The 18818-nt window shown below is 43.2% G+C and overlaps 2 protein-coding genes across 12 annotated transcripts in view; one reads left to right on the top strand and one right to left on the bottom strand.

Annotated features, from left to right (window-relative positions):
• IQCH (IQ motif containing H) overlaps positions 1–10532 on the bottom strand; it is a 104807-nt gene extending 94275 nt beyond the window's left edge. For 6 of the 9 annotated variants that reach the window (XR_012670311.1, XR_012670312.1, XR_012670313.1 and 3 more), the window contains exons 1-4: positions 10196–10531; positions 7561–7683; positions 7088–7185; positions 6099–6213 (exon numbers count right to left, since the gene is read on the bottom strand). Coding sequence is in view for 3 of the 9 variants with exons in the window: in XM_075133244.1 (XP_074989345.1) it covers positions 6099–6213; positions 7088–7185; positions 7561–7683; positions 10196–10246 (387 nt within the window). In the remaining 6 variants the exon portion in view is untranslated. Of the gene's footprint in view, positions 1–6098; positions 6214–7087; positions 7186–7560; positions 7684–10195 lie in introns of all 9 variants that reach the window. The other 3 variants (XR_012670316.1, XM_075133245.1, XM_075133246.1) reach the window with 1 other exon arrangement.
• A 47-nt stretch (positions 10533–10579) lies between these two features.
• AAGAB (alpha and gamma adaptin binding protein) overlaps positions 10580–18818 on the top strand; it is a 30378-nt gene continuing 22139 nt past the window's right edge. For 2 of the 3 annotated variants that reach the window (XM_075133249.1, XM_075133248.1), the window contains exon 1: positions 10581–10689. In XM_075133249.1, the coding sequence (XP_074989350.1) occupies positions 10617–10689 (73 nt within the window). In that variant the 5' untranslated portion in view covers positions 10581–10616. Of the gene's footprint in view, positions 10690–18818 lie in introns of all 3 variants that reach the window. The other variant, XM_048866099.2, reaches the window with a different exon arrangement.

Genomic DNA, 18818 nt, shown 5'->3' with positions numbered 1-18818 from the left:
AACTCTGTATGTACTACGGCTAAACAGGCAAGTTTAAGTCTCACTCTGTTAAGTTGGACACTTTTCTCTCAGGGTCACCAAAGGTAAACTCCAAACTAGGTTTGCAAGCACCATAACGGATTCTAGCTACATCTTTACACGATAAATCTATACTCGGATTTAGTAAAAGGTATGCAAGAGACACAGCAAACATCTAATTCTAAGATCAGTTACAGGCATAAACAACACTTGAGTTTCTGTAGCTGAACAGAAAATATATTGAAATAAATTACCATATAGAAAGCAAAGAAACTTAGAGGCAAGGATTAAAATACAGCTTGAAACTCAAAATTGGTTCAATTCTCCCCACCCTCTCCTCCCTCGCTAGGAGTCTTCCTATTAATTTCGGTGGGTGCAGGATCAGTCTTGAATGAATAGGTACTTGAGAGTAAGTAAATAAATTCAGTTCAGGACAGAAAATAAGCCAGGATTTTTGGCCACAAGGATCTATTTTCTCCTTGATGTGTGTGCTTATTCTCTTGATGGGTGTGTCAATTTTTGAAAAACAAAATAAATCTATATATAAGATTTATATATACCTTCAAAATGATCTCTTAAACTAATTGCAATCTTCTATTTGTTTTATTTATTGAAGAACTAAACATGTTTGAATTTATCTGACCTTTGTATCCTCTTCTTTTGAAAGTAATTACAAGCAAACATATCAAATGTGAGTGTCAAACTTTGGTTTACAAAAACAAAAGTTATTATCTACACAAATTGCTCTTTTACCTAGATGGCTGCATACAGGCAGAAAGTTCATTTTTCACCTCAACAATGATTTTGTGGTACAGTATTTATTTTATTACCACACCACATCACTATACAACAAGCAAACTGCTTGTGCTATTAAACAAGGGTTGGAAAGAAATTTGCAATAGTTCTTTCTGAAGACCTTTTCAATTAAAAACAAGAGACAACTCACAATGTAAACTCCCTAGTCACAGGCTGACAGTAAACTGATAAATCTCCCAGTGGCAAATTCCACTCAGGATAATGAGAAATGAAATGCTTAAGAAAGAAAGCTGACAAAAGCTACTTTCTAAATGTAAATGTACTTTTGGGAACAATCTTACATTTGCAGGGAGATAGACCTATTAGATCATCCAGTCTATTTCTCTGTAACTTCTATCATCTGTATCTCCAGCTTCTATTTTCACAGTGCACAACAAGAAGGGGATGTGATGGACAGGGCAACTGGCATGTTACATACGTACAACAAGCAAATAATCTAGTGGTAATCCCTGCAAACGTACTGTACAGGACTTATTCCAGTTTTAGTTAGAAAAATCATGGGTGATGTGTGCCACAGTCACTTTTAAACTGGCCAGAGAAATGGAAGATGCTCAAAGAGTGCCTTTGGGGTAATTGGGACACAACAGGAGCCAAGGGAAGGAGCCAATAGGGAAAAGATGGGGCATCCCACCTGGTGTCACTGGCTCTGGTCAGGATAACTGGGAAGTACCATGTAGGCCTCACCACTAACAGATAAATGAAAAGGGACAACCCAGAGCAGTGTAGATGTGTGTACCTGTGCCATCAGGCGGTGGATCAGCTGCTAAAGGACTCCGTACTACTGGAGGTTCTGTGTATTTCTCCCTTCTACATACTGGTTCACTATCCACAGAACTGTATAGTTTGTATGTTACAATCAAGTCTCATTCTACTTCAGTACAAATGTCATTTCATACTGGGTGAAATTCAGCCCATATAGAGGGCCAACCAATCCTGTCCACCACATAAGGCTTATTTTTGAGGATTTAAGTGGTGCATGGCCCACTATCCAGGGGTGAACTCCACCCTGTAAACTGACTATACCATGTTTCAGAGCAACAGCCGTGTTAGTCTGTATTCGCAAAAAGAAAAGGAGTACTTGTGGCACCTTAGAGACTAACCAATTTATTTGAGCATGAGCTTTCGTGAGCTACAGCTCACTTCATCGGATGCATACCGTGGAAACTGCAGAAGACATTATATACACAAAGAGACCATGAAACAATACCTCCTCACACCCCACTGTCCTGATGATAATAGCTTATCTATTGTGTGAGGAGGTATTGTTTCATGGTCTCTGTGTGTATATAATGTCTTCTGCAGTTTCCACGGTATGCATCCGATGAAGTGAGCTGTAGCTCACGAAAGCTCATGCTCAAATAAATTGGTTAGTCTCTAAGGTGCCACAAGTCCTCCTTTTCTTTTTGACTATACCATATTAGTCTTTGAAACAAAAAGTATATTTGTCTACTTTAAACCAATTCTTATCCCTAACAATCAACAGCTTGCACCTAGTTGACAGTATTATAGAGTCTATTTTCTTCATTTACCTTTGTAACTCCCATTCATACTAATGAGAGAACAGGGAACCCATATTACGTCTTTAGGACGCCACAAGTAAAACAGTTTTTGAAAAGAAAAACAAACCAATCAGTTCAGGTCTTTCCAACCTAGCAGATTCTCTAAATAAGTTTGAACTACCCAGCTGTAGAGACACTAAGGTCTTCACTATCATTGCTGTGCAGGGGATTTAAGAGACAATCCCAATTAATCCTAGTGGGAGATGTATGTGTAAGTCTCTGAGGCTTCCCTGGAAGAACAATCCCAATTACAACAAGCAAGAATGATCATCCTGATTTTCCATATTATCTGGGCTAGCACAATCTCATCCTGCTGTTGCTATGATTCAGAAATACTGTACCTGCATGTAAATAATAATTTCAAGAGTATACTAGCACATCTGTGGCCAGCCTATCTGGCATATGGCAAGAATTCTAACAATCTGTATATGAAATATAGTCTATGTTAATTTGATTGTAATCTTGTTTTCTGCTAACTACTGCAAACACAACTTACGCTCCATATCTACCATCATGCAGCGGGCTACTGACCACAAACCACAGAGATAATGCTATATGAACTATTTTTTTCTCTCTGAATCTAAAATATATATTTGAAACTTGATTTCTCTAACCAACAGGTTAAATAAACTAAGCCTGTAGATGCTTAAGTACCCTTAACAACTGCTAACTGTTCACCTTAGATTGTTTTTAATGTGGAAAAACAGTTTATAGTTGCAACTGGGGATTACCTAGTTTAAAAGACAGAAAGTGGGGAATTATAGGTGGTAATTTCCCAGCTGGATTTCACAACTATTTAATAATAAAAGCTTTTATGTTAGCATGCCATGCATGTAGAACAGCTGGCAAAACAGCACTGTTTGTCATTTACTTCATAATGGGAAATTAGGGCTATCTTGTGTGTCCGTGGATATGCATTTTTAAGCAGATGTCACAGATATCAGAAATGGAAGGACAATGGGGCTCCAAACCCCCTCAAGGGAAAGTCATGGTAGGGTGTAGTGTGTGTCCTGCTCTAAATTAAGTTCACCCGTGCATGTAACAGTTGAAAGACCACGGATTATACTCCGACTATACACTAGTTGGCCTTTGATAATTTTTCATGACACGTGTCTTTATACAGCAGAGTGCTTGAACATTTTCTAGGAAACTGTATTTTGTTTCCAAAAGATTCTAAAAACCATTTTCTGCATCAGCACTTTTTTTCCATTCCAGATTGCATGGTCTTGTGGGTGTTCTGTTCAACAGAACCCCAGAGAAGTGTAAAGTTTACATTCTTTTTAAAGTGTAAATGATGGGATTTTAGTGCACAGAGACATATTAAAGTAATGTTAAGGTTGCATCTCAAAACAGAAAGAAACCAGGAGAATTAAAGAGTGGTTGTAATCTGAACAATCCCTCTTCAAACAGGGGGTCAGAGTTCCACATTCATTGTTTCTTTAAGATTTCTAGATCAAATTTCCTCAATTTACAGTGACAAGGGAAATTTTAGTCTTAATTTATAAATTGATTTTCTGCAGAGGGATCCAGCAGTATGAAATCTGGGCTGCTGATCCTTGGTTCATTCCTGCAAGTTGCCTTGTTCCCTACCTTGTTGTTAGGGTTCTGGCATCCAACAGAGCTCCTCCTACCAACAGCCCTCTCTCAGCCCATTTGATGCTTCCCTAATTTAAAAAACTAATTCAAAATAGCCTGAGAACTCTGGATTATACCAGATAACTAGGGGATAGCCTAAAGGATACTATTCAGCCAATGGTCCCAATGCTGACTAGAGCTTATCAAAAAACTTTTTTAAAATTTGTGAAAATTTCAGAGATACTTCATTCTGATAGAAATTTTATTTTTCAAATTTGGCACTGAATTTTTTAAATTTCTTTTTTTTTTTCAAAATATTTTTTTTTAAATTATCACTGTCTGACTAAACTGACCAATCAAAATTGACAACTCAGAATAAAACAAAAATTTTAATCAAAATTTTTCAAAAAAACATAACTTCTGAAAAAAAAATCAAAATTTCTTCTTGTAAAAAACAGCCAAATATCATATTTTCATTGGGAGAGCTGACTTTTCTGTAAAGGTAATCACTATGAATATGCATAGAAGAGTTCCCAGGGCTTGTGGCATCTCTTAAGTAAAAAAGAGGCACCATTTTAGGCCCCAATCCTCCAAACACTTATACATATGCTTAACATTAGTGCCATTGATTTCAACTTTCAGCAGTAAAGTTAAGCACATGCCTACAGGACTGAAGCCTTACAGCCATGGGTGAAAGTAAGTCGAGTGACTTATTGGTACGCTGGGGCCAACTCTGGCCCCGGAAGGGATGGGGCCTAGGGTGGAAGGGGCGGGGTTGAGGGGGTCAGAGCCAGCCCCAGCCAACCCTGTAATGTAAGTGCCCCCCCCACCACCACCTGGGTAGCAGCAGCAGCAGCCCGAGGCTCTGGGGGCTATTTAAAGGGCCCAGGGCTCTTCTCTTCTACCGCCCCGATCCTTTAAATAGCCGCTGGAGCCCCACCACTTTCCCAGGTAGAGGCAGGGGAGCCGCAGGCCCTTTAAATAGCCCCCGAAACCCTGGGGAAGTGGCGGGGCTCCAGTGGCTATTTAAAGGACCAGAGCTGCAGAGGCTGCTGGAGCCCCCGCTACCCCAGCGCTCTGGGAGCTATTTAAAGGGCCCGCAACTCCCCTGCTTCTACCGCCCCAGTCCTTTAAATAGCTGCCGGAGCCCTGGGGAAGCGGCGGGGCTCCAGCGGCTATTTAAAGGACTGGGGCGGCATAGGCAGCTGGAGCCCCGGCCCTTTAAATAGCCCCAAAAGCCCCGCCCCTACCCTAGGGCTCTAGGGGCTATTTAAAGGGCCCAGGGCTCCCCTGCTTCTACCGCCCCAGCCCTTTAAATAGCCCCCGGAGCCCTTCAGCCGCTACCCCAGGGCTCCAGCGGCGGGGCTCTGGAGGCAATTTAAAGAGCCTAGGGCTCCAGCCACCGCTGGGAGCCCCAGGCCCTTTAAACTGCCCCAGTATGGTGCATCGGCTCTTGCCAGTACGCTGTACCAGGGCGTACCGGCTTACTTTCACCTCTGCTTACAGCAGAACAAGCAGCTAACTTGTTCCAGGATTCCCTAACAATCTCTTTGATAGGTTTCAGAGTAGCAGCAGTGTTAGTCTGTATTCACAAAAAGAAAAGGAGTACTTGTGGCACCTTAGAGACTAACCAATTTATTTGAGCATAAGCTTTCGTGAATGCATCCGATGAAGTGAGCTGTAGCTCACGAAAGCTTATGCTCAAATAAATTGGTTAGTCTCTAAGGTGCCACAATCTCTTTGATGTCATTGTGAAAAGGAAAACAGGCGGCAGGCTTTTTCTTGGCCTTGAAAAGCCTCTTTTTAAAGGATTCCCTGAGAGTTTTGAAGTCCTCTACCTTGCTCTGAAGACAGGAAAAGGGCCTCCCATCTCTGAGGAGCGCTCATTCTTCTGAGAATTTTCTAAAACCCTGAGCTACCAAATGGCCATGCTGGCCTAAAGTGACTCTGTGTGGCATTTGGAACAGGAGGGCTAAGAGAATGTAAATTACAGGAGTATTTGCTAAGCAATTTCACATATTTAACACACTCAGACCCAGGGCATTCTTGGTAAGCTTTTTGACCCTTACAGTAAGTCTACAATATTTACTTTGGGTCTATTTGTCAAAGTAGTAATAAGTTATTTCAGACCTGCGAACCTGGAGAAATACGTGCTGCTGATCTGCCACACGGCTGGGTAATCAGAGGTTTAACAGGCACCCGTGGAAAAATAAACTGCTTCTGAGCAGCACCAATAGGAAGCCTCCTGGTTTAGAAAGAAACAGAAATAATAAAAGTTACAAGACTTGCTCTTGTTTTACCTATACTTCTTGTACTGCCTCCATCTGGTTGGCTACTGTAGTTTTACTAAAATTCATGTATAACAAAACAGAAAAAATAGCAGTTATATGAGTCAGCAGAAAAGCTTCAGATACCTATTTGGAACTGCATTTTGTTTTTATATTGTTCTTCAATATTTTATGTAATACAGAAGAGCAATCCATGAATCAATACAATTTTAACAATGCAACGTATTTCTCCAGACATGTGATTCTGGAATTAGAAGAGAGCACTTATCTATTAACCTCAGCCAGGTTAAGTGTTTCAACTGATGGATTAAATACTCAGCTGCTTCCATTCCTTTTAGAGGAGTCTGACATTATAAAGTTTTTTTCCTGTTTCCCTCCATTGGTAGGAATATATAAATTCCACTATTTGGGTGCCCCACTTGAATGTGAAAGTTAACTTTTTACAGCAGGGATCGGCAACCTTTGGCCTGTGGCCCGCCAGGGTAAGCCCCCTGGCAGGCCGAGCCGGTTTGTTTACCTGCCGCGTCTGCAGGTTCAACCGATCGCAGCTCCCACTGGCTGCAGTTCGCTGCTCCAGGCCAATGGGGGCTGCAGGAAATGGCACGGGCCAAGGGATGTGCTGACCACTGCTTCCTGCGTCCCCCATTGGCCTGCATCGGCCGTCAGTGGGAGCCGCAATTGGCCGAACCTGCAGACGTGGGAGGTAAACAAACCGGCCTGGCCCACCAAGGGCTTACCCTGGCGGTCCGTGGGCCAAAGGTTGCCAATCCCTGTTTCACAGTATTTACTTGTATTAGTTTCCACAATAAAATCATTTCCGTTTTTCCTTACCATTTGGGGTGCTGTTCTGAGTATCTTTCTTTTTCATCAGTATAGGGAATAGTCAACACACTTCTATTTATGGCATTTAAATAATTCTCAGCATGTTTCTGTTAGAGAAAAAAAAATCAAGTTTAGATTATTACAGAGGAATTAGGGACACTCAGCGTATTCACTTGGATCAATTAACTTAACATTCTGGCTCTTGTAATTACTTGAAAAGGAATGACAGGCTGGACATTTATGAGTAATTATAGCACATCTTGGATAACTTCATAAGCCACAAGGCCTGTTGACTTTGACCATCCAAAAAGTGCAATCATGGCTTTGAGATACAATGCTTGGTGCATCTTGTTGCTTGCTATTCAGAAATGAAATACAGACAGAGGCAACTATTTAGACCCATGTATTTACAATGAATTACTGACACATACTTCACTATTGGCAAGTTCTTCCTGTTCTGTTTGAACTGTGGATCTACTTACTCTCAGCCCAATTTCAGTTCTTTCAATGGCTGTTTCAAGAACGTGAACATCCACACCCTCTCCATGTTGTTCAAGGTTGATGCTTGTCAGTTTGTCCTTAAGCTGGTGAAGGTCTTCTTGAACCTACAAAATTATGTTGTTATACCAATAATGCACACATATCACTATAACATATGGCGTACTTCACATGGTTTCAATTCAAAGCAAAAACATTTCCTAAATAGAGGACACAAATACCCTCGTGAGCCCCTGCAGCCCTGCAATTTTACAGGAGACACAGAGAAATCTTGCCAAGGACTTCTGAAGCTGACAGCTAGTGCAAAAACCTGGACAACATCTTACAATGCCACCTGAGAGAGCGAGCTTCAGAAGTGAGGGCCTGCTACCAAGTGGGGCCCTGACCCCATTCCATTCAAGCGTCACTCTTGGCACAGTTCTGGAGGCATGCACGTGCTGCAAAAGTTTTGAAAGGCAGAGGCATTCACTGAAGTAGCGTACATCAAGATCACATAGGTCTTTGTCACTGATTATGATTATTTGTACTGTGGTAACACTAAAAGATCCCAACTAGATTCAAGGCCCCATTATGCTAAGAACTTTACTAATGTTTAGGAAGAGACAGTCTTTGCCCGAACTTATAAATCTAAATAGACAAGACAGACAAACAATAATTATACAGATAACATAAAAGCAAAATGTCAATGATACATACATTGTTATATATACACATATGATTTATATATATTCCTACACATTATAAAACACATTTATATAATTAAGTTTCCCCAGACCATCCACCTTCCCTCCTCTGTGTGCAAGTACCGCAGCCAACTTGCTGAGACATTCGTGACTCAAGGTGCTTTCCTTTCACCCTGCCACCTCACAGAAGTAGAATCTTAGCCTTTAAGGAGAAAAAGAAAAAATATCCCCCTATATTTTATGTGTCTGAAGGACAACCATTTTCCTCACTCCCCACTGGGCCACAGACCCCCATCCCATTATTCACAGCAAGGCCCACATCCCCTCCTCTGAAACCTGGCTAACCAGCCCCTTGAATTTCAACTAGAAGCTGAATGATAGCTAGTGCAGCCACCACAGATAAGTGCATTTTATTTTCTATTCACAAAGGGAAAAATAACACTTGAGGAACTGTACTGGATCAAAGTAATCAGAAATGGAAAAGACTTATTAAATCAACTCACTCCCTCTACATGGGCAGGATACCATCCCCCTACTGAGTTAGGACTTTGAGTTCTAAGTTAGCACCAGTTCAGATAATGTTCCTAAACCTGAGGCCACAGGCAACCCCATCCAATCAGAGACAGTTTGAAATTCTAGGTGATATTTTCTACACGTATTCCTGTGCCACAGAGTTTAGAGTACAAGTGGCTTTGTGAAGTAATTCAAATTTGAATCCCCGGGGATACCAGAATCCCCCCCCCTCCGCCCCAGACTCCTTTGTCCAGACTATATCACAGGTCCTTACCTCCAGTTTACCAGCAAATCATCTTCCACTGTGCCAGTATTTCTTTCCATAAACAGACCATTTGTGAATACATTCCCTACTGTCTCCCCTTCCCATGCCCAGCCATTACAGGAGATCAGCTTGGGAAGATGACATGGATAAGGTTGTAAACTAGCTCTTGTACCTTTCAGTCTAGAGTCCAATCAAACTATTTTGCAGTGGGGCCCAGGTTTGATTGAATATGCCTCACCAACAACATTGCCAGTGCTACCATAAACTCAGTGGGTCATTGGGGTGATCTCCTTAATCTCTCTGCACTTCCTTTCACCCATCTGAATAGCCTACATGCACTGCAATCAGTAGAAGTTTTAAATTTACTTCAATTTGAGCAGATCATATCCTCAGTCTGTAAAGTCTTTGAGATCCGTGAAGGATATGCATTAAACTATATTACAACCTAAATTATAGAGCAACTGTTACCACCTACAGCTTGTAGAAAGTTTTATTTACTATGACTGATTTCTTTCCAATAGAAACAACAGCTTGCTACTTTCTAATTTATGCTTCGTTTGAGGGCTTCAGCCCTGGGTGGCAGGGCTCAGGTTACAGGCCCCCCTCCTGGGGCTGCAGCCCTTCGGCTTTAGCTCCCCCAATCCCCAGGATGGCAGGTCTCGGGCAGGCTCAGTCCCCCCTCCTGGTGACGTGTAGTAATTTTTGTGATCAGGATGGGGTCACGGTGCGATGAAGTTTGAGGCCCCCGGCCCTAACCTCACCATCCACCTGCCATTCAGTGGTGCCACCCTCCCACCACCGGGGGCTCGGGGCTTCCTCGAGCTGTGGTGCCCACCCACACAGCTACCGAGCTCAGGCTCGGCACCACCCCTAGCTCCTCACCCAGGGGTACCCCCTGCCCAGCCGCCATGGGGGCCTGGCTGCCTGCCCCAGTGTCAACCGCCCTCGACCCTCCATTCAGCGCTGCCCCCCAGCCATGACCCATCCGGCCTCCCAGTCCCCGGCCCGGGGGGGAGACTGGCTGGCCCCTCAGAGGCTCATGGGAGTTTGGCCTGGGGCAAAGGCGCAAAGGCTCCTGGGAAGGGGGGCAGCTGAACCCCCCCCCCCCCCCCCGAGACCTCTGTGCGGGGCGGGGGGAATCGGTCAGTTGTGACCTACCTGGACCAAAATGGCTCCTATTTCCTCTCCCGTCCCGACTACCTCGGCCATGGCAGCTTCCGATTAATCGGCGCCCAGCGCTCCAGCTCCCGCGTCCCGCTCCGGGGGCATGAGGGTGCACGTGACCGTGCCCTAGCAACGGGACGCGCTGGCCGGACCGTACCATCCCCTGCCGGGGGAGGAACATTCCATGTGACTGGTGCGGGCGGGAACTTTCTGCCTTCTGGGCACCCCGCCCACGCGGGTTGCCCCTACCAGCGACACCCCGCCCCTCCGGCCTGGGCCACCCCCTCCACGGCGACGGTCATTCACTGCTCTAAGCTGCCGCTCGCCCGGCCCGGATGGTACCATTCACCAGACCGGAAGGGGCGGGCCTTTGGGGCGGAAGCGGAAGCACCGGGCGGCCGGGGTCGGGGGAGCGATGGCGGTGGAGGGACCCTGTGCGCTGATAACCAGCTGCGCTGCCGGCTTTGCCGGGGAGGAGCTGGTTAAAAGTGAGTAACCCTCGGGGCGGGGGGGGTCAGAGCTCTGCCCCTCCCCCGGCTGACCCAACGGTCCCCCGCCACCCCCGCGTGCTGGGTCGGGTCGGCGCGCGAGGGGGGGGTTCCCGCGCCCCCGCCCCCGCCGGGCTCCAGCCGCCTCAGCGGGGCTGCCGGCGTTCCGGCGACAGCCGCTGTCGGGGGCGGCGCTGGCGCGAGGAAGCACCCGCCGGGCCGGACCTCGGACGGGCCCGGCTGAAGTTGCGGGGCGGGCAGGTGGAAGGGCCGGGGTGAAAACGGAACAGACTTTGGGGCGTCATTGCAGTACAGGTGGAACCCTGTCGTGGTGCGGGGCGTGATCTTTTCCGCTGCGCAGGGACACGCTAAGCGTCTCCAAGTGCCTTTCAGTCAAGCATTGTAACCTCTGCCTGATGGCATCGGTCACAGCAGGCCCGGAAATGTTTGACCTTGGTGGCTTAAGCATGTTATTGACCCTAGATGCTGTGGCACTGAGCAAACTCTCATGGGGATTTTATAGCTGGGAAAGGGGTAGGATTTTACCCTGTACCCTTCAGGTGAGTGCCCTCCAGACCAAGGAGCAGCTGCCTCATCGCTCTGGGACCTGCCTGAAATGATCACAAGCTGTTTCACACAGATGAGGGGAAGTAGCTTTCTGTGAAAGCCTGTGCTAGATCAAATAGTTTAAGCGTTGACGTTTGACATTCTCCTGGGGATTAAGACAAACTTTTGTAAAAGAAAGGACCAATAGCCAGGAATAGCTAAAATTTGCAGAGAACAGTCTGAGTAAACCCCAAATGCTGAAATCAGACAGTGTGACCTTCCATGAAGTACCTTAGAAAAATAAACTTGTGTTTGTTTAGTTGATGAACTCAGGTAGTTCTAAGATCAAATTCCTCTTAGAGGGGAGGGGAGAAGAAAAGGGCACAGTTCTCCAGCATTCTGCTATTTCCAAAGTCTGCAGTTTATCTGAGGTCATGCTTTTTAGGCAGGGCGTGCTCCTTAACAAGTGACTTCTTTTTGTTTATAACTCCAACTTAGATTTGTTTTAGCAACCCCAAAAACTAGAGGGATGGAAAAATCTCTTCTTCCCACTGCTTTTCTCCCCTCACTCAAATATTCCATGACATTTTTAAAATTTCCATGCATTTGGCCCAGATAGAATCTGTAGCATGCAGTAGTGCTTTTGACTTCTTGGAGGATGAGGAATAGTATTCATATGGTCTGAAAAAGTGATTTGGATCACAGGCCTGGCAGTCAGGAAAAATTGCAGAGAATGTTCAAAAAAAGAAAAGGAGTACTTGTGGCACCTTAGACTACCCAATTTATTTGAGCATAAGCTTTCGTGAGCTACAGCTCACTTCTGCAGTTTCCACAGTATGCATCTGATGAAGACATTAAATACACAGAGACCATGAAACAATACCTCCTCCCACCCCACTCTCCTGCTGGTAATAGCTTATCCAAAGTGACCACTCTCCCTACAATGTGCATGATAATCAAGGTTTCAGAGTAACAGCCGTGTTAGTCTGTATTCGCAAAAAGAAAAGGAGTACTTGTGGCACCTTAGAGACTAACCAATTTATTTGAGCATAAGCTTTCGTGAGCTACAGCTCACTTCATCGGATGCACACCGTGGAAACTGCAGCAGACTTTATATATACACAGAGTTTCCACGGTGTGCATCCGATGAAGTGAGCTGTAGCTCACGAAAGCTTATGCTCAAATAAATTGGTTAGTCTCTAAGGTGCCACAAGTACTCCTTTTCTTTTTGATAATTAAGGTGGGCCATTTCCAGCACAAATCCAGGTTTTCTCACCCCCCACCCCCATACACACACAAACTCACTCTCCTGCTGGTAATAGCTCATCCAAACTGATCACTCTCGTTACAATGTGTATGATAATCAAGGTGGGCCATTTCCAGCATAAATCCAAGTTTAACCAGAACGTCTGGGGAGGGGGGGGGGAGATGGTAGGAAAAAACAAGGGGAAATAGGCTACCTTGCATAATGACTTAGCCACTCCCAGTCTCTATTTAAGCCTAAATTAATAATATCCAATTTGCAAATGAATTCCAATTCAGCAGTTTCTCACTGGAGTCTGGCTTTGAAGTTTTTTTGTTTTAAGATAGCGACCTTCATGTCTGTAATTGCGTGACCAGAGAGATTGAAGTGTTCTCCGACTGGTTTATGAATGTGTTAATTCTTGACATCTGATTTGTGTCCATTTATTCTTTTACGTAGAGACGGTCCAGTTTGACCAATGTAAATGGCAGAGGGGCATTGCTGGCACATGATGGCATATATCACATTGGTGGATGTGTAGGTGAACGAGCCTCTGATAGTGTGGCTGATGTTATTAGGCCCTGTGATGGTGTCCCCTGAATAGATATGTGGGCACAGTTGGCAACGGGCTTTGTTGCAAGGATAGGTTCCTGGGTTAGAGGTTCTGTTGTGTGGTATGTGGTTGTTGGTGAGTATTTGCTTCAGGTTGGGGGGCTGTCTGTAGGCAAGGACTGGCCTGTCTCCCAAGATTTGTGAGAGTGTTGGGTCATCCTTCAGGATAGGTAGTAGATCCTTAATAATGCGTTGGAGGGGTTTTAGTTGGGGGCTGAAGGTGACGGCTAGTGGCGTTCTGTTATTTTCATTGTTAGGCCTGTCCTGTAGTAGGTGACTTCTGGGAACTCTTCTGGCTCTATCAATCTGTCTCTGTTTATATAATGTCTTCTGTAGTTTCCACAGTATGCATCCGATGAAGTGAGCTGTAGCTCACGAAAGCTTATGCTCAAATAAATTGGTTAGTCTCTAAGGTGCCACAAGTACTCCTTTTCTTTTTGCGAATACAGACTAACACGGCTGTTACTCTGAAACCAGAGAATGTTCAGTGCAAGGAGCTAATTTGCCTTTTTGCATGATATGACTCCAGGGATTGGTAATCTGCTCAGAAAGAAGCTTTTGTTTAATAGTTCATTGTCATGGTTTATCATTCATCTATAAATGTGAAATAATTGGCACAGCTATGGGTCCTAAAGAATAGTCAGAGCTGTCAGATAAATTACATGCATACTAAAACACCTAATGGGTACCAAGACAAGTAACTGATTAAATAATTCACTTTCAAAATGTTTACAACTTCAGGTGGGACTTGAATGGCAGTACAGATGTTTAAGTAAAGGCAATCACATCAAAGCAACTGGTCAACTTTAAGGTTGTAACTTAAACATGGAAGTTCTGATTCAGTCTGCATGTTAGTTCAGTACCAGGAGAAAATTTTGGGAAATCTTACCCCTGGGTAGTTGTTTGTAGCTGCTTGTTTGTGGGAAAGTTGTAGGGAATTCTGTGTTTTTTGTACAGCCTCACAGTTTTGTGCTCTAAGTGTCAGAGAGAAACCCAAAGGAGTTAAAATAAGACAGAGTGGTGATATCTTGATTACCTGATGATGGAAAATAGGATTGGAAGAACTTGTTGTTTGAGAGTTATGGAAGTCAGAACTTATAAGTGACTCAAATATACCAGATTTGACTTTTTAAAAACAGTAACCTCTTTGAAACATTTAGACTTCCATTGCTTTTGAACGCCAAAGCAGATTCTTAGTCTTATTTTCAATCATCAAATTAAGTTGCTTATAGCACTTAAGGCGGCAACTCACAGAGAGCGAGATTGAATGGAGATAGTAAAATAGTGACATTTTAAAAAGCAACAACTTAAATTGCTGTTCTGTATATGAAAGTAAATCACATGACCCAACTGGAATAGTGGAACAAACAACCCAGGGGCTATCTGAGGTTGGCATTTGGATGAGGGCTAGATGGCTGCCACTCAATCAAGACAAGACTGAGAGGAAGAAATGGTGGGTGGGAGGAAGACAGACACTGGTAGAGTTTGCAGAATTTGGGCGCTCTGCATCATTTTAACCAAAGGGTATGAATTTTAAATTGATTTAGTTAAATCAGTGCACCCTGCTTATACAGACAAAACCTTATGGTGGCAGTCCCACTAAGGGAGTGGCACTGCCATTTGTAACACACACACATATATAACGGGTGTCCTGTGTTGCTCCTTGAGACCCAGATAGTATCTTTTTTTGTCAAATCTGAGCCTTTCCTTTCGGATGCAGGGACCTTATCACCATTATCCATCACTTTTTGTTACTTTGACATTGGATTACTGTGATGGGCTAAAAGAACAGGAGTACTTGTGGCACCTTAGAGACTAACAAAGTTATTTGAGTATAAGCTTTTGTGAGCTACAGCTCACTTCATATGCTCAAATAAATTGGTTAGTCTCTAACATGCCACAAGTACTCCTTTTCTTTTTGCGAATACAGACTAACACGGCTGCTACTCTGAAACCTGTGATGGGCTATGCATCAAGACCACTTGGAAGCTGAAACTAAAGAAGGATGTGGTGCCCTCTTATTAAGCAAAGAGTCCTACCATGAACACATTCTGCAGTGCTCTAGGATCTGTGCTGGCTTCCAGTAGGTTTCTGGGTCAAAAATCAAGGTATTGGGTATTAACCAATAAAGTCCTAAATGATTTGAACTGCAGCTACTTGGGAACTCACTTCCCCTGTGGTCTTCTAGAACCTAGGTTTGTTCTAAACTTTCAGTCCTGTTGCAAAGCTCTTCTCCCCACTCCCTCAACCTTTTTTGGGGGTGTGGCTTGAGGGATGTGTTGTGAGCACTATGGGTTTTTTAGTGTATTTGCTGGAGGATATATTTTTGTTTCAAGATGCAGTGAGCAGCCCTTCATAGTTTACTACATTATGACTGTTGTATTGTGTGTTACATTATGTCATAGCACAGGATGGGCACCTGCACCTTAGATGTATTTAGTTATCTGAAACAGTCTTGCAAAATCATGATATTACCACTCCAAACACTGTCTACTCACTCAGATCAAACTTTAAACACTCTGGTGGACCAGGTAGGTAGCTGTACAGCTAATCCTTGGTGCTTGGTGGTTCTCTCTTTCTTTCAGAAAAGGGATTCTTAAATGTATTCCTGAAAAGTTCTTACCCCCTGAAAGTTACACAGGAAGTATTTCTTATAGTTGCTTTCCACCAGGTGGCTCTCAAGACACAGAATATGAGAACTGCTAGTAGCATACCTACCAGACCAGAGGAGACTTGATAGTTCAGTTCTTTAACGTGTTTTAAATTAAGATTTAGTCAGTGTTAAAATTGGAAAGCACTCAGAAAAAGAAAACCAAGAATGCTTTACTGTAATCTTTGGGAGAAAAGTTGCAACAGGGGATTTGTGATGGTTATTAACAGAACGTTACTAGTCCAGTGGTAGTAAATACTAGACATAGCAAGGGTGCTTCAGTTTTAGGTATTTGTTTTCTCATAGCTGTAATAGAGCAGTAAATTCTGAGGGTGGAGGGTGGGGGAGGGAGATGGACAGACCTTCAGCTCTGTAGCTTATTTCCTGTGACACTTCTCTTAAAATTTCATATTCAGCTCATTTTAGAGGTCATACTTCAAGCTTCTAAAGTGCGTTGGACAGTCCATTCCATACATTAGTTGCCTTCCATGTATGGAACGTCTGCTGAGCTTTTGAAGTTTTACAAATGGCATGAATATGATATGCCACCTACATTCTTCAGTTTGGTGGTGTCTGCCTTCCCTTTCCTTCTCAGAATCTTACTGTGTTTCATTTATCCTCTGGTAACAAGACCAAAGGAACACCCAATGAAACTTGAAAGGCAAGAAATTTAACTTATCGAGGAATATTGCTGCCCCATCAGAGTCCAAGATCTTAGCAGTATTAAAAAAAAAAAAAAAAAACAACCTAGTGTTCTCATTGCTCAAACAAATATCTAAACAGAATTTTTAAAAAAACCTGAGGAATATAAATAATTCATGCTTTAAGGCATAAACCAACCAACTGCCTGGGGTTCGAAAGACACTTCTCCTATGAATAGATTCCATAAGTATTAGGGAGCTTCTTGTGTCTTGCTCTGGACCAAGCTGATACACCATTTTGGAAATGTAAGATTTTGAACTTTAAATAACTTTAGTCCTTGGTGGGTTGCAAGAGACTGGTCTTGAACCAGTCAAAAATGCCATGTTGTTTACAGTGCTTTTAGCATCTCTATTTAGGCCAGTCCAGTGTCTCCTGTTGTGATTCTCAGAGCAAAGGAGCTTAAACATTAACATTTCTGCTGTAGATGAAGCCTTCTTGAAAAAGATGTTATATTTGTGCATGTGACACTCTGTGAGTAGAAAGAAAAGGAGGACTTGTGGCACCTTAGAGACTAACCAATTTATTTGAGCATGAGCTTTCGTGAGCTACAGCTCACTTCATCGGATGCATACCATGGAAACTGCAGCAGACTTTATATACACACAGAGATCATAAAACAATACCTCCTCCCACCCCACTGTCCTGCTGGTAATAGCTTATCTAAAGTGATCATCAAGTTGGGCCATTTCCAGCACAAATCCAGGTTTTCTCACCCTCCACCCCCCCACACACAAACTCACTCTCCTGCTGGTAATAGCCCATCCAAAGTGACAACTCTCTACACAATGTGCATGATAATCAAGGTGGGCCATTTCCTGCACAAATCCAGGTTCTCTCACCCCCCTCCAAAAAACACACACACAAACTCACTATCCTGCTGGTAATAGCTCATCCAAAGTGACCACTCTCCCTACAATGTGCATGATAATCAAGGTGGGCCATTTCCAGCAGAGTCTCTTTGGGGCAGGAACTGTCCTATGTGTTCAGTGTTCACCACTGGGCCCTGAACCATTTGGACCTGTGGATTTGCTATTGTAATCTGAATAACCCATCTCTGTTCCATGAGGAGGATAGCCAGAGAAGTCAGTCCAATAGGCCTGCCTGCGTTTGTGGTCACTGGGTGAGTCAGTTGGTTTTCTAGACTCTTTGGATGTTAAACCACTGACCCTCTTAAGTATCATAGAATATCAGGGTTGGAAGGGACCAGGGGGTCATCATCTAGTTCAACCCCCAACTCAATCCCCAATTTTTGCCCCAGATCCCTAAATGGGTTTAGCAGGCCAATGTTCAAACCACTGAGCTATCCCTCTTGATGGTTGGGAAGATCAAACATGAAAATGAGTAATTCTCTAAAGACGTACATTTACTGAGACACGTGCTCTTGCCATGATATCAGTTTTCTGGAAATGTTTGTTTTGGCCAAGTGCAAGCAGAATTTGAAATGTTTTTTATCCTAAAAAAATATTTTCTAGAACTGGGTGTGGAAAGCTTTCATTATAGTTGAGAACCTGTTTTTGCATTAAAATACAAAGAGTCTTCTATTTGGGGGAGAAAATTAATGGAAATGAAGTACCGTATGTACAATATATGAAACTAATTCCAAGGTAGAGTAACATTCTGGACAATTCTTAATTTGTCTAGACAGTTTATTTCAGTACCCTCGTACAGCCTCTGTTTTTACAGCAGAAACAGAAGGCAAAACACTTAAATATCTTAGTATAGGTAATGATTTTTAGTGAGAAATGTAACTAGTGGCAAACCTATTGAAGCTGTCAAAAATAAAGTATCCAAGCTGCACTTAATTTTGTCAGCAAGAGTAATATATAGAAATGGGACATCACGGCTGTGCTGTAGAAATGTAGTAACTATCCCAAACCTCTAATTACTTTTATGGGAAGTTATAAGTATGCAATCTAGCTCAAGGCAAGTTATAAAACTTTAAGGTCTTGTCAGTATTTGAGTTGAGTTTTGTGTACAAGAGTTTTAATTCCACATGGTTCTTGGGGAGAAATTCCACATTATGACTGGCAAAGTCATTCTGTTTGGATGAGAAATGTCTATAATCAGAAGCAGAATAAGGTGAATGAAAGTCGCATAAAATAGCAGAACCTTAGCAGCGAAAGGAATGCATTTGCGGGGGGTTTTTGTTTTTACATTCTTGAATTCTCTTAAAGGCTTAAACTTTGTCTAGCAATTTTGCTTCTACTGTTTTGTAAACAATTTTTTATTGATGGAGCTGATGTGAAAGATCTTTCACAGTGACGTTTGGGGAGCTATTTTTAAAAACATACTTCCTTTTTGCATGCGTTCATAATTCTTACTGAGTTGGCTAACTTAAGAAGAAAAAAAAGTGTTTTCCAACAAAGACTGACTTTC

This window comes from Caretta caretta, chromosome 10, assembly GCF_965140235.1.
Source record: "Caretta caretta isolate rCarCar2 chromosome 10, rCarCar1.hap1, whole genome shotgun sequence".
Classification (NCBI taxonomy): Eukaryota; Metazoa; Chordata; order Testudines; family Cheloniidae; genus Caretta; species Caretta caretta.
Note: the sequence above shows the minus strand (reverse complement) of the source record. Positions and strands in the feature narration are given on the sequence as shown.